Here is a 12,945-nt window from a genome sequence, read left to right on the forward strand (position 1 = left end):
CCATTTGTTTTTTACACTGCTGCTACTCGCTGTTTATTATCTGCATAGTCACTTCACCCCCACCTACATGTACAAATTACCTCAACTAACATGTAGCCCCACACATTGACTCAGTACCGGTACCCCCTGAATATAGCCTCGTTATTGTTATTGTGTTACTTTTTATTATTATTTACATTAGTTTATTTGGTAAATATTTTCTTAACTCTTTCTTGAACTGCGGGTTAAGGGATTGTAAGTAAGCATTTCACGGTAAGGTGTTGTATTCGGCGCATGTGACAAATAAAGCTTGATTTGATTTGACACAAGGCCATTTCCATGTAAAAGGACCCATGAGCACCAACTTGCTAAGTTCACAGGAGCACATCAAATTGGGTGTCAAATGAAAGCGAAGAGTCTATATTTTTGGGAAATTAAGGCATATATCAATTTTTCAACCATTTTCTATACAAACAAATTGTAATAAGCTAAGATTTCTGGTCAAACAGATGGAAAAGGAGTCCTAGAAAACAAACAAGAAAGAGTCTTAAGGTATTAGAAATACATCAAAACACACTAATGTTGAGATAAAGACCCCTGCCAACTAATATCAACACTTATATTTCATTTTGGAGAACTTGTTCTGCCTTCTGTAAGAAACATTGCCTTGTGCCTTGGAATTCCGTTACAAAACCCCCCACATATCTTTAAGATATGTTCTCCTTTCTCTCCGTCATGAGGAGGGAGGATAATGAAAGTTCATAGAAGTAACAAGTAAAGGTTGACTAGCATTTAGTTAGTGTTTTTCATGATTCTTTTTTCCCCCATGAATTACTAAGTGATTAAAACTCTAAATTCCATTACCAAAATCTGTAACGGAATTTCAGAGAAATCGGTAACGAAATTCTGGAATTTAATTGTCTAAAATGGGAAATCATAGTAGTCACAAAGCACAGTTTGGTTCACAAGTTTGGACAGCACAGTACTGTACAGCACAGCAAAGAAAAGTAGCGTATAGTTCAGTACACTACAGCACACTAGAGTTGAGTACACTATAATGTTCTGTATGCTATTGTACTGTTCTGTGCTGTACTGAGCTCTACTGTGCTGTGTTTTGATGTCCAAACTTGTGAAACATAGATGTCTATGATTGGTTCAGATTTGGTCTGGTTTGGACCAACCGCATTTGGTCTTGTATGGGGGCAGAGCTCATTAAAATAAATGGCCAGTGTTTAGAATAATACCCAAATATGCAAAGAAGGATATTGTATATTTATACGTGTATGTACCTATTTAGGATACATCACCATGAAGAGAATGACATTCATGTCCATAATTATGCATTTCTGTATAGTACATACTGTATCAGGGACCCGCAATTCCGTTACTGGGTGTAGATACACTTCACTTACTACTATTCAATAACAAACTCAATGTGTCATGTCCTAGCTGACACCCCATTCTTTCTGCATACATCATTGAATCTTACACTTTGAGCAGAGATATAACAGGGTTTTTGAAAAACGTGGAAACAAGAAAATGTTACCAAAATTCTGTTATCAAACATAGAGTTTTATGGTTTCTTAAACTTTGAAATCAATGGTTTTTGTTTGGCATACATTTTAAGTGAAAGATCAGCGCAATTATGTTACTGCCCTTGTCACACACGCCAAGTAGAGTAGAGTAGGGGGAGAGAGAGAGAATGCAGAGCAGAATTAGGACGATACCTGCTGATTATCAAAATCCAAAAAAGAGCCCTTCAATTCTACAACCACCTAAAAGGAAGCAATTGCCAAACCTTCTACAAACAAAGCCATCACCTATAGAGAGATTAACCTAGAGAAGAGTCCCCTAAGCAAGCTGGTCCTGGGGCTCTGTTCACAAACAGACCCCACAGAGCCCCAGGACAGCAACACAATTAGACCCAAACAAATCATGAGTAAACAAAAAGATAATTACTTGACAGATTGGAAAAAATGTACTAAAAACAGAGCAAACTGGAATGCTATTTGGCCCTAAAGAGAGAGTACACAGTGGCAGAATACCTGACCACTATGACTGACCAAAAATTAAGGAAAGCTTGGACTATGTACAGACCCAGTAAGCATTGCTATTGAGAGATGGCGCCGTAGGCAGATTTGGCATGGGTCCACAGATCCTCAAAAAGTTCTACAGCTACACCATCGAGAGCATCCTGACTGGTTGCATCACAGCCTGGTATGGCAACTACTCGGCATCCAACCGCAAGGCTCTAGAGGGTAGTGCATATGGCCCAGTACATCCAGGACATCTATACAAGGCGGTGTCAGAGGAAGGCCCTAAAAATTGTAAAAGACTCCAGCCACCCTAGTCATAGGGTTAGGGCAAGCGGTACCAGAGGGCCAAGTCTAGGTCCAAAAGGCTCCTGAACAGCTTCTACCCCCAAGCCATAAGACTGCTGAACAGTTAATAAAAGGACTACCTGGACTATTTGCATTGACACACGTTTTTTTAACGTTGCTGCCACTTGCTGTTTATTATCTATGCATTGTCACTTTACCCCTACCTACATGTACATATTACCTCAATTACCTCGACTAACCTGTACCCCCGCACATTATAGCCTCGTTTTTGTTCTTTTTTTTGTGTTGCTTTCTTTTTACTTTAGTTATTTAGTAAATATTTTCTTAACTCTTATTTTTCTCAAAACTGCATTGTTGGTTAAGGGCTTGTAAGTAAGCATTCACGGTAAGGTCTACCTACACCTGTTGTATTCGGCGCATGTGACAAATACAATTTGATTTGAGGTGGAAGCTGAGCTGCCAAATGTATGACCATATTAGAGAAACATATTTACCTCAGATTACACAGACCCACAAAGAATTTGAAAACAAATCAAATTTTGATAAACTCCCATATCTATTAGGTGAAATACGACAGTGTGCCATCACAGCAGCAAGATTTGTGACCTGTTGCCACAAAAAAAGGGCAACCAGTGAAGAACAAACACCATCGTAAATACAACCCATATTTATGTTTATTTATTTTCCCTTTTGTACTTTAACTGTACAAGGCTATAATATTTTGTGAGTGCAATGTTTACTGTTAATTTCTGATTGTTTATTTCTCTTATCCATTTCACCTGCTTTGGCCATGCCAATTAACCCCTTTGGGGAGCGGGAGAGAGAGAGAGATTAAGTTCATAGAACACACAGAGGTATCTATAACACACCAAACATGACTGACAGAGCCTCTGTTTAAAAGGCTTCTAATTCTAAGAACTCTCATTTCATGCCTGAGGCCCAGTGGCTCCATTCACCTCTTCCAAGGGGTCTGGATAAGGCAATGGACAGAGGTGACCACAATAGAAATATAATAATAAATAGTTATACTTTTATGAGACCACCAAAATATATGGCATACTAGACCTTATCCTAAACCCCAGGGGTGAAGCCCATGGATTGTCTATTTGTGAGCCATAAGATGCAACCCTGTCTAACAATCAGGAGTCAGCCAAGCAATTAAGGCAGAAGGATAATGACTCAGCAGCCCAGCCACCGACAAGCGGCCCTGGAGAGCATGCTCATGATGTAAGAGGAGCCCAGTCAGCCCTTTCAGGGGAATGCCTTGCCAAACACTGACAATGACATAGGGAGAGGAAGAGAGATAAACAGAGAGAGAGTAGGCTGTAAGGAGAGAGAGAGAGGGGAAAGGAAAGAGAGAGAGGTGGTCTCAGTAAATCGGAGCTGGTCTGTGAGGCAGCTGAGCTGACAAGAATCCCTGTTGGTAGAGAAGCAGGGCATAATGATTATATCAGCCTCCTCTCACTCCTTCTAAACCTTAGAGGAGGTGAATAGGAAAAGCCAGCCCTCTGTAACTCTAACTTGAAGCTCCATTTTGTAGCTAATTAAAAATGGATTCCCTTGATCTGAAAGCAGGAGCTATTAATAGTGTGGCAGTGCCTCCGTGACGTGCAGGACCCAGGCAGCTGGCTAGGCAGAGCTACCTGGCTGCACCCACAGCAATCGTCTCAGAGCCTACTGTAGCATCCCACCAGACTGCAGCAGGGCCGAGATGGTTAGACACCAGACCAGGATGAAACAACAATGTTTATCTTGTTTATTCCTGATAATAACTCTATAATAACATAATCAACAGTATTGATTTAAAATAACACTTTCCTAACATACTGATTATGCTTACTTTCAGGCTAAATGTGAGTGTGTGTTAATAGCGAGTTAACACTGTCAACATTGCAGGAGAGTTTTTGTGTGTCATTTTGCCATTACTCTGGGTAGACCTACAATACCTTATACATAGATGCATAATTTGTCTCCAGTTACAAATTCAGCTACGTTGCAGAACGCAAATAAATGCATTCTGCAGTACAGTCTACTCAGGATGTCCCGCCCTGACCGTAGATTGCTTTGTATGTTTCTATTTTTTGTTTGGTCAGGGTGTGATGTGGGTGGGTATTCTATGTTGTATGTCTAGGTGTTGTTTTCTATGTTTAGGCCTGGTATGGTTCCCAATCAGAGGCAGCTGTCAATCGTTGTCTCTGATTGAGAACCATACTTAGGTAGCCTGTTTTCCCACTTTTGTTTGTGGGTGGTTGTTTTCTGTGTCTGTGTTTTCACCATACAGAACTGTTTCGATTTTAATTTCTTTCATTCACTCTGTTATTTTGTATTTTTCGTGTTCTGATATAATAAATTATCATGGACGCTTACAACGCTGCATTTTGGTCCGATCCTTCCTACTCCTCATCCGATGAAGACGAAGATCGTTACACAGGAGGCCTCTCTTTCTCCCTCTCACCAAAATGTGAATCCCTCTCCCCTTCCCTCCCCACTCTCCCTCCCTCTCAGGAGGGGTTGGAGGCAGCAGCCTCTTCAGCGGAGGACGGAGTGGTAGGCCAGGCCTGCCGCTGGAGGAAGTGGGTCAGGTTATCCTGCTCTCCAGGCACCATGCTCCAGGGAAGGGGATATTTCCACTGTGAAATCAGATCCGGGGAGGGATGCAGTGGCTTAGTAACAGCTGAGAAACACACAGGCAACAGCAGACATAACAGTCACCTTCATCTGCCATTTGGAATTAATAGCACCCCTACTGCCGCAAGGTGAGGACGGCCTAGTCCATTGATCTGTGGAGAATGACCTTGACAGTGCATATTCATAAAAGCTAATAACCCTTCAAAGTATGCTTTGAAATATGATCAATACTCTTTGCGCAGAGCTATTGAATGAAAAAGAGTTTCAAGCCAATAGCAGAGTGTTCAACTATCTTGATTTGATAATGCAATGGGCTTTAACATAATCATATTAATAATACCTGGGGAAACTGAAAGAAAGAGAGCTATGCCTTAAGTGGAATTGTGGCATATACTGTAAATGCATGGCACTAACGTTGCATAGCTCTTAACCCATGACCTTAACCACCAGCTTAAACACAAAGCTACTCAGACCTTCTCAAAACAGAAGATTTTTTATCAAATAAAGAAACTGTTGCTCACTCTTTCTGGATAATTTATTTCAAAAACAACCACTGATAACTGCATGATGATCCATGAAAAGCCTGGTGCTGGTTTGGTATCCATGGTGTTTGTGTGTGTGTGTGTTTGCCAAGTTCATGGTAACACCTAAGTTGTTTACATGCAAAAGAGTTCTCCATGGAGCAATGGCAATGCCATGACAACAACAAAGCACTCAAGATATGACTATGTGGGAGGCCTGAACACAATGCCACTCTTGAGAGAGAGTTAATGTACCCTTTATGCATGCACATAGCGAGTGAAAGCTTGTTCTCGAACCTCAAAGAAACATATCAGCCAAACAAGAATGACAAGACAGCTAATTAGTAGGGTTTTTCCATTAGTGATACCACCTACATCCTGTCAACCAAGAGGCAGCTGGCCTTCACAAGTACAGAAGCACAGCCAAGACTGCATTACATTTATTAAATGTTTGAACAATCAAACATTTGAAACACCTAAAGAAGTGCAGGAATAAGGTTATTGGCATTGGCCAGAGCATTAGGACAGAGAAGAGAGAGAAATCGTAAATTAGAGAGTGAGTGCGGGAAAGGAGACAGGACAGTCAGACACATTGCAATGAAGTGGGCGGGAGACAGACGGACGCTTTTTCATGAAAGAATGCTGAGGCTTTCTGACAGCTGGGGATTATATGCTGACACAAAGGCCTGGTTGTAGCGTTGCTAGCTAGCGTTCCGGTTAGCCTGTTACCCACTGGACTGGCTCAACTCCCTGACTTCACATGGAGCCAAGGCTATGCCACCGTGCCGTACTGGGGCCTCACTGAGGGACTGACCACAACGCACAGAGCCACATTACCCAGGGGGCTCCCTCTGCACGCCAACCCTAGCTCAGAGACACAAAGCCTGGGGCAGCAGTGTACAGCACAGCTGGGGATGGGTTATGCCCCACTGTGGGGGGAGGTCACCTCCTGGGGCTGGGGCACTCTCCCACTGACACAAACATGTTCTTCATTTATATCACGCCTACTCCCCTTCCCTCTCTCCGGTGCTCGACATCGCCGTTCTACTAACCACGGGTACTGGCAAACCGCATTACGCACTCCTGGAAAACCAAATCAAATCAAATGTTATTGGTCACATACACATGGTTAGCAGATGTTAATGCAAGTGTAGCAAAATACTTGTGCTTCTAGTTCTGACAGTACAGTAATATCTAACAAGTAATCTAACAATTCCCCAACAACTACCTAATACACACAAATCTAAAGGGGTGAATGAGAATATCTACCTATAAATATATGGATGCACGATGGCCGAGCGGCATAGGCAAGGTGGAATAGATGGTATAAATACAGTATATACATATGATATGAGTAATGTAAGATATGTAAACATTATTAAAGTGGCATTATTTAAAGTGTCATTGTTTAAAGTAACTTGTGATGAATTGTTTAAAGTGACTAGTGATTCATTTATTAAAGTGGCCAGTAATTGGGTCTCAATGTAGACAGCAGCCTCTCTGAGTTAGTGATTGCTGTTTAACAGTCTGATGGCCTTGAGATAGAAGCTGTTTTTCAGTCTCAACTTTGATGCACCTGTACTGACCTCGCCTTCTGGATGGTAGCGGTGTGAACAGGCAGTGGCTCGGGTGGTTGTTGTCCTTGATGATCTTTTTGGCCTTCCTGTGACATTGGGTGCTGTAGGTGTCATGGAGGGCAGGTAGTTGTTGTGCAGACCGCACCACCCTCTGGAGAGCTTTACGGTTGCCGTACCAGGCTGTGATACAGCCCGACAGGATGCTCTTGATTGTGCATCTGTATAAGTTTGTCAGGGTTTTGGGTGACAAGACAAATTTCTCCAGCCTCCTGAGGTTGAAGAGGCGCTGTTGCACCTTCTTCACCACACTGTCTGTGTGAGTGCACCATTTCAGTTTGTCTGTGATGTGTACGCCGAGGAACTGAAAACTTTCCACCTTCTCCACTGTGGATAGGGGGGTGCTCCCTCTGCTGTTTCCTGAAGTCCACGATCATCTCCTTTGTTTTGTTTACGTTGAGTGAGAGGTGGTTTTCCTGACACCCCACTCCGAGTCTGCAAACTTTATGATTGAGTTGGAGGTGTGCATGGCCACGCAGTCGTGGGTGAACAGGGAGTACAGGAGGAGGCTGAGAACGCACCCTTCTGGGGCCCCAGTGTTGAGGGTCAGCGAAGTGGAAATGTTGTTTCCTACCTTCACCACCTGGGGGTGGCCCGCCAGAAAGTCTAGGACCCAATTGCACAGGGCGAGGTTGAGACCCAGGGCCTCCAGCTTGATGATGAGCTTTTAGGGTACTATGGTGTTGAATGCTGAGCTGTAGTCAATGAACAGCATTCTTACATAGGTATTCCTCTTGTCCAGATGGGATAGGGCAGTGTGCAGTGTGATGGCGATTGCATCGTCTGTGGACCTGTTGGGGCGGTATGCAAACTGAAGTGGGTCTAGGGTGGCCGGTAAGGTGGAGGTGATATGATCCTTGACTAGTCTCTCAAAGCACTTCATGATGATAGAAGTGAGTGCTATGGGGCAGAAGTCATTTAGTTCAGTTATCTTTGCCTTCTTGGGTACAGGAACAATGGTGGCCATCTTGAAGCATGCGGGGACAGCAGACTGGGATAGGGAGCGATTGAATAAGTTGGTAAACACACCAGCCAGCTGGTCTGCGCATGCTCTGAGGACGCGGCAAGGGATGCCGTCTGGGCCAGCAGCCTTGCGAGGGTTAACAAGTTTAAATATTTTACTCACGTCGGCCAAGGAGAAGGAGAGGGGGCGCAGTCCTTGTTAGCGGGCCGAGACGGTGGCACTGTATTATCCTCAAAGCGGGCAAAGAAGGTGTTTAGTTTGTCTGGAAGCGTGACGTCGGTGCCCGTGACATGGCTGGTTTCTTTTTATAGTCCATGATTTCCTGTAGACCCTGCCACATACGTCTCGTTTCTGAGCTGTTGAATTGAGACTCCACTTTGTCCCTGCAACGGCATTTTGCTTGTTTGATTTCCTTGCGGAGGGAATAACTACACTGTTTATATTCAGTCATATTCCCAGACCTTTCTTGAATCTTGAAGCGTGGGTTCCGATTGGTCAGACCAGCGTTGAATGGTTCTAGTCACTGGTACATCCTGTTTGAGTTTCTGTCTAGAAGACGGTAAGAGCAAGATGGCGTCGTGGTCAGATTTGCCGAAGGGAGGGCGGGGAAGGACTTTGTATGCATCGAGGAAGTTAGTGTAGCAGGGAGGAAAGTTCGTCCAACTGGCCTCACAACACGTGTAACCACGCCAGCCCAGGACCTCCACATCCGGCTTCTTCACCTGCGGGATCGGCTGAAACCAGCCACCCAGACAGCTGATGAAAATGTGGGTTTGCACAACCGCAGAATTTCTACACAAACTGTCAAAAACCATCTCAGGGAAGCTCATCTGCATGCACGTCATCCTCACCAGGGTCTTAACCTGAATGCAGTTCGGCGTCATAACCGACATCAGTGGGCAAATGCTCACCTTTGACGGCCACTGGCACGCTAGATAAGTGTGCTCTTCACGGATGAATCCCGATTTCAAATGTCCCGGGCATATGACGAGCAGTTTGCTGATGTCAATGTTGTGAACAGAGTGCCCCATGGTGGAGGTGGGGTTATGGTATGGGAAGGCATAAGCTACGGACAACACATTTTTTTGTTGCATTTTATCGATGGCAGTTTGAATGCACAGAGATACCGTGACGAGATCCTGAGGCCCATTGTTGTGTCATTCATCCACCGCCATCACCTCATGTTTCAGCATGATAATGCCCGGCCCCATGTCGCAGGGATCTGTACACAATTCCAGGAGCTGAAAATGTCCCAGTTCTTCCATGGCCTGCATACTCACCAGACATGTCACCCACTGAGCATGTTTGAGATACGCTGTCGTACACATCGATCAAGAGCGTTTCAGTTCCCGCCAATATCCAGCAACTTTGCACAGGCATTGAATAGGAGTGGGACAACATTCCACAGGCCACAATCAACAGCCTGATCAAATCTCTGCGAAGGAAATGTGTCACGCTGCGTGAGCTAAAAGGTGGTCACACCAGATACTGACAGATTTTCTGATCCACGCCCCTATTTATTTTAAAGGTATCTGTGACCAACAGATGCATATCTGTATTCCCAGCCATGTGAAATCCATAGATTAGAGCCTAATGAATTTATTTCAATTGACGTATTTCCTTATATGAACTGTAACTCAGTAAAATCTTTGAAATTGTTGCGTGTTGCGTTTATATTTTTGGTCAGCGTAGTTTAATTTTCACTACGGCCAATATTCAACAACACACAGATGAAGAGAGCCTTCAAGAAACATGGAGAAACATAAAGCTACTAGCTAGTGGAATTCGTCATCAAGCCTGGTAAAGAAGATAAATCAAAAAGACTGCAGTTCCTCCAGAATCCCCTTCACCATGTCTCTGGTGATAACCAATCCACATTCTATTCCTGGAGCGCATGTCACTAAATGGGTCAAGATCACAACGATACACTGTATATAGGACATCATTAACTAGACGCATCAGCACTGAAACATAGCTGCAGATAACTCACACACAGTGAAAGCACCCAGTTTAAACCATTGCAAACTCGGACGTTGGATTTTATTGCACGTGTGCTTAGATAAAAAAAAGTTCACGGACTCCAGAATGGAAAACATTGAAGGGGTACCAACAGCAAAGGGTAGCTTTAGAATCTCCCTAAATACGTGACATCATATACATCATTGACACTGGCTATCATCTAATGGAATTCTGGGATTTTAGGAGGTTTTTCTACTGACGGCTCATGTGTGAGAGGACAAAGGCTCACGAGTATAAAAATTAATCAGACCTAATGCAGCCAGTCTGGGCCATAGAGCACAGCAGCAGCAGTGACAGGAGGTGGGCCAGCGCCTCTCCCAGCCTGCCACCCTGCCCTGGGGCTCCACAGTCCACACACAGAGCCAAATGTGTTTGATTTAATACCCAGGGACCCCATTGAGAGAGCCCCATAGACAGCTCAGAGATCAAACAGGGCAACCACGAGGAATGGGGTCGTACAAACAAACTGACTCACCAGTGTTTATGGTAGAAATGTCACCTATAAAGGTGAAAGTAAAGAAGATGGCAGGTAATCTAGATACAGAGAGAGAATTTACCATCGGTCTGAACTATCTGGAAACGGTTATAGAGTGTGATCAGTATGTGTTTTTTTACTTCAATCAAGCCACAAGACAGTGGTCGTATCCGAATACCCATACTAGCGTACTAAATAGTACACGAAAAAAGAAAGTGTTGTAGTATGTGCAATTTCTAAAATAGTACTCTAAATTAGTAATCTAATGCGTGATTGCGTTGACTCCCGCCATTCGTTCATTTTGGTACAGCGAGTCAATTTATCTGATTATCAGCTGTTGTCAGACACGTGAGTCAGAAAAGACAAGTGAATTCTACTAGATCAAATGTCAAAATTAGTATGCAGTTTAAGTATGTAGTACTTATTCAGAGTCAGACCCTATTTCCTCAGAGTTCCCCAGAGGTTAGGTTCTGTAGGTGAGCCAGGTCATGGTATATTTTATACCCGCTGCCTTTATGATTTGATGTGTGCAGAGCAGACAGACACAGGGAGTTTGAAGGAGTAATTAAAAAATATATTTTATTTTCCGATCCATCGGTGGCTGTGTCAGTGTGTGGGGGGTAGGTGAGGGGGTGTGTTTGGTAAGGAGTGGGTTAGGGACACAGAATTAAAAATCTCAAACAACCCTGTCTCAACATTATAACATTATCAAGAGTCCAATACATGGTCTGTGGTCTGGGTCTCATTTAAGGTATGCGTCACCAGAGTTGCTGAAAAACAGCTAAAATATTGAACTATTGAGCAATGTCTGTTGTGTGCACTATGTGTGAGTATGGTTAAATCTTCTTTCTAGGTGAATAGACGTATAATAAAATTGTGGGAAAAAAGGTGCTATCTAGAACCTAACAGGGTTCTTCAGCTGGCCCCATAGGAGAACCCTTTGTAGAATCCTTTTTCGTTCCAGGTAGAACCCTTTCCACAGAGGGTTCTACCTGGAACCAAAAAGGGTTATCCTAACCCTTTTGCAACCCTTTTTTCTAACAGTGTACAACAACACAACCACTCACGTAGATGAGGCCAGAGTAGTAGCGGTCCTTGAGGTTGTGCAGCACCGAGGCCTCGTTCAGGCAGGTGAGCTCAGCCATGTCTTCCACCTTGCTGAACTTGGGCGGGTTCATCTTCTGGATGTCGTCCTTATTGACAACGGCCTTCTTGCCATTCTCTGACAGTTCCACCACCACCTCCTCTCCCCGCTCCTCCTTGATGCTGGCCGCCTCAAAGCCATGACGCTCTGAAGGGATCCACACCACCTTCTTGGCTGTCCAGTCGGCCTGTGTGGCCGGGTTGTAGACGACAGCGCGGTCCACAAACAAGTACCGCTCCGGGTCCTCCTGCCCACTTCGATGAGCCATTTTGGGGGTACCAGAGCAAGAGTGGCACCTGGAAGAGGCAGAGACAGGCAGAGACTCAGTATAGCAACATGTTTGTCATGAAATGTTAAGCACTCTCAGGCATGGCACTTATCAAGGTGGCATTCCTTTGTGACATTAAAGCTACCTCCTTTTCAAGTCTAGGTGTAGCCAGCAGATCCGAGCCACTTGCTTACAGCTGCACTGGGGTCGGACAGCATTCCTGTGTAGATTAAGACACAGTGGAGCCTGCACGAATATGGCTCGGGAAAACGTACCTCAATCCAGGGATGAGAAATGCATTGCACTCTGAGAATTGTCCCATTATCCCAACTGTTACATCAAGAAGATTGAACTACTGCTACATTGTAAAGAATCTGTACACGCCAAAATAGGCCTACAACATCATTGTTATTTACAGCAAAATTTATCACAAGTTCCTCATCCAAGTAGACGTTTGCAGCCAAACATGGAAAGCAATTCCTCACCTTCAGGTAGAGTATTCAACGTGTTGAAGAAATGTATTCAGAATAAAGTAAGTGCCAAACAGAATCAATTGTATTTTTGTTGTTGTTGATTTGCCTGACAGGGTGGCTACATTGTTGACTCGTTTAATAACACGAGTCTTACGCTGACTTGACTAGAGCCATCTCGCGCGCTGGTGTAACGGTGTTGTGAATGGTACGCAATCTTGCCACACATGACAATCAACATAGACAATAAACATGTATTTATTAGATCAGCTGGTCCCTGAACAACCTATATCGCTATTATAGATCACATAGATTCAGATAGCTGCACGTTATCTGACATTTAACCACTTTGATAATAACAAAAACCATCTGAAATCATGCAGAGCTCTACTGGTCAAGGGAGTCAATTTTGGTGTAGCAACATCTCTAAAGTCATAATTTCAATTTCATTCAATTAAAATCTTCAATAAATATAACGCAATATATGCCTTTAACATATTT

General features: G+C 43.8%; 1 protein-coding gene across 5 annotated transcripts in view; it reads right to left on the reverse strand.

The window, feature by feature from the left end:
• LOC120046403 (myosin-10-like) overlaps nucleotides 1-11,976 on the reverse strand; it is a 61,770-nt gene extending 49,794 nt beyond the window's left edge. For all 5 annotated transcript variants that reach the window (XM_038991608.1, XM_038991607.1, XM_038991605.1 and 2 more), the window contains exon 1: nucleotides 11,630-11,976. In XM_038991608.1, the coding sequence (XP_038847536.1) occupies nucleotides 11,630-11,974 (345 nt within the window). In that variant the 5' untranslated portion in view covers nucleotides 11,975-11,976. The remainder of the gene's footprint in view (nucleotides 1-11,629) is intronic.
• Between the last annotated feature and the right edge of the window lie 969 nt (nucleotides 11,977-12,945).

This window comes from Salvelinus namaycush, chromosome 4, assembly GCF_016432855.1.
Source record: "Salvelinus namaycush isolate Seneca chromosome 4, SaNama_1.0, whole genome shotgun sequence".
NCBI lineage: Eukaryota > Metazoa > Chordata > Actinopteri > Salmoniformes > Salmonidae > Salvelinus > Salvelinus namaycush.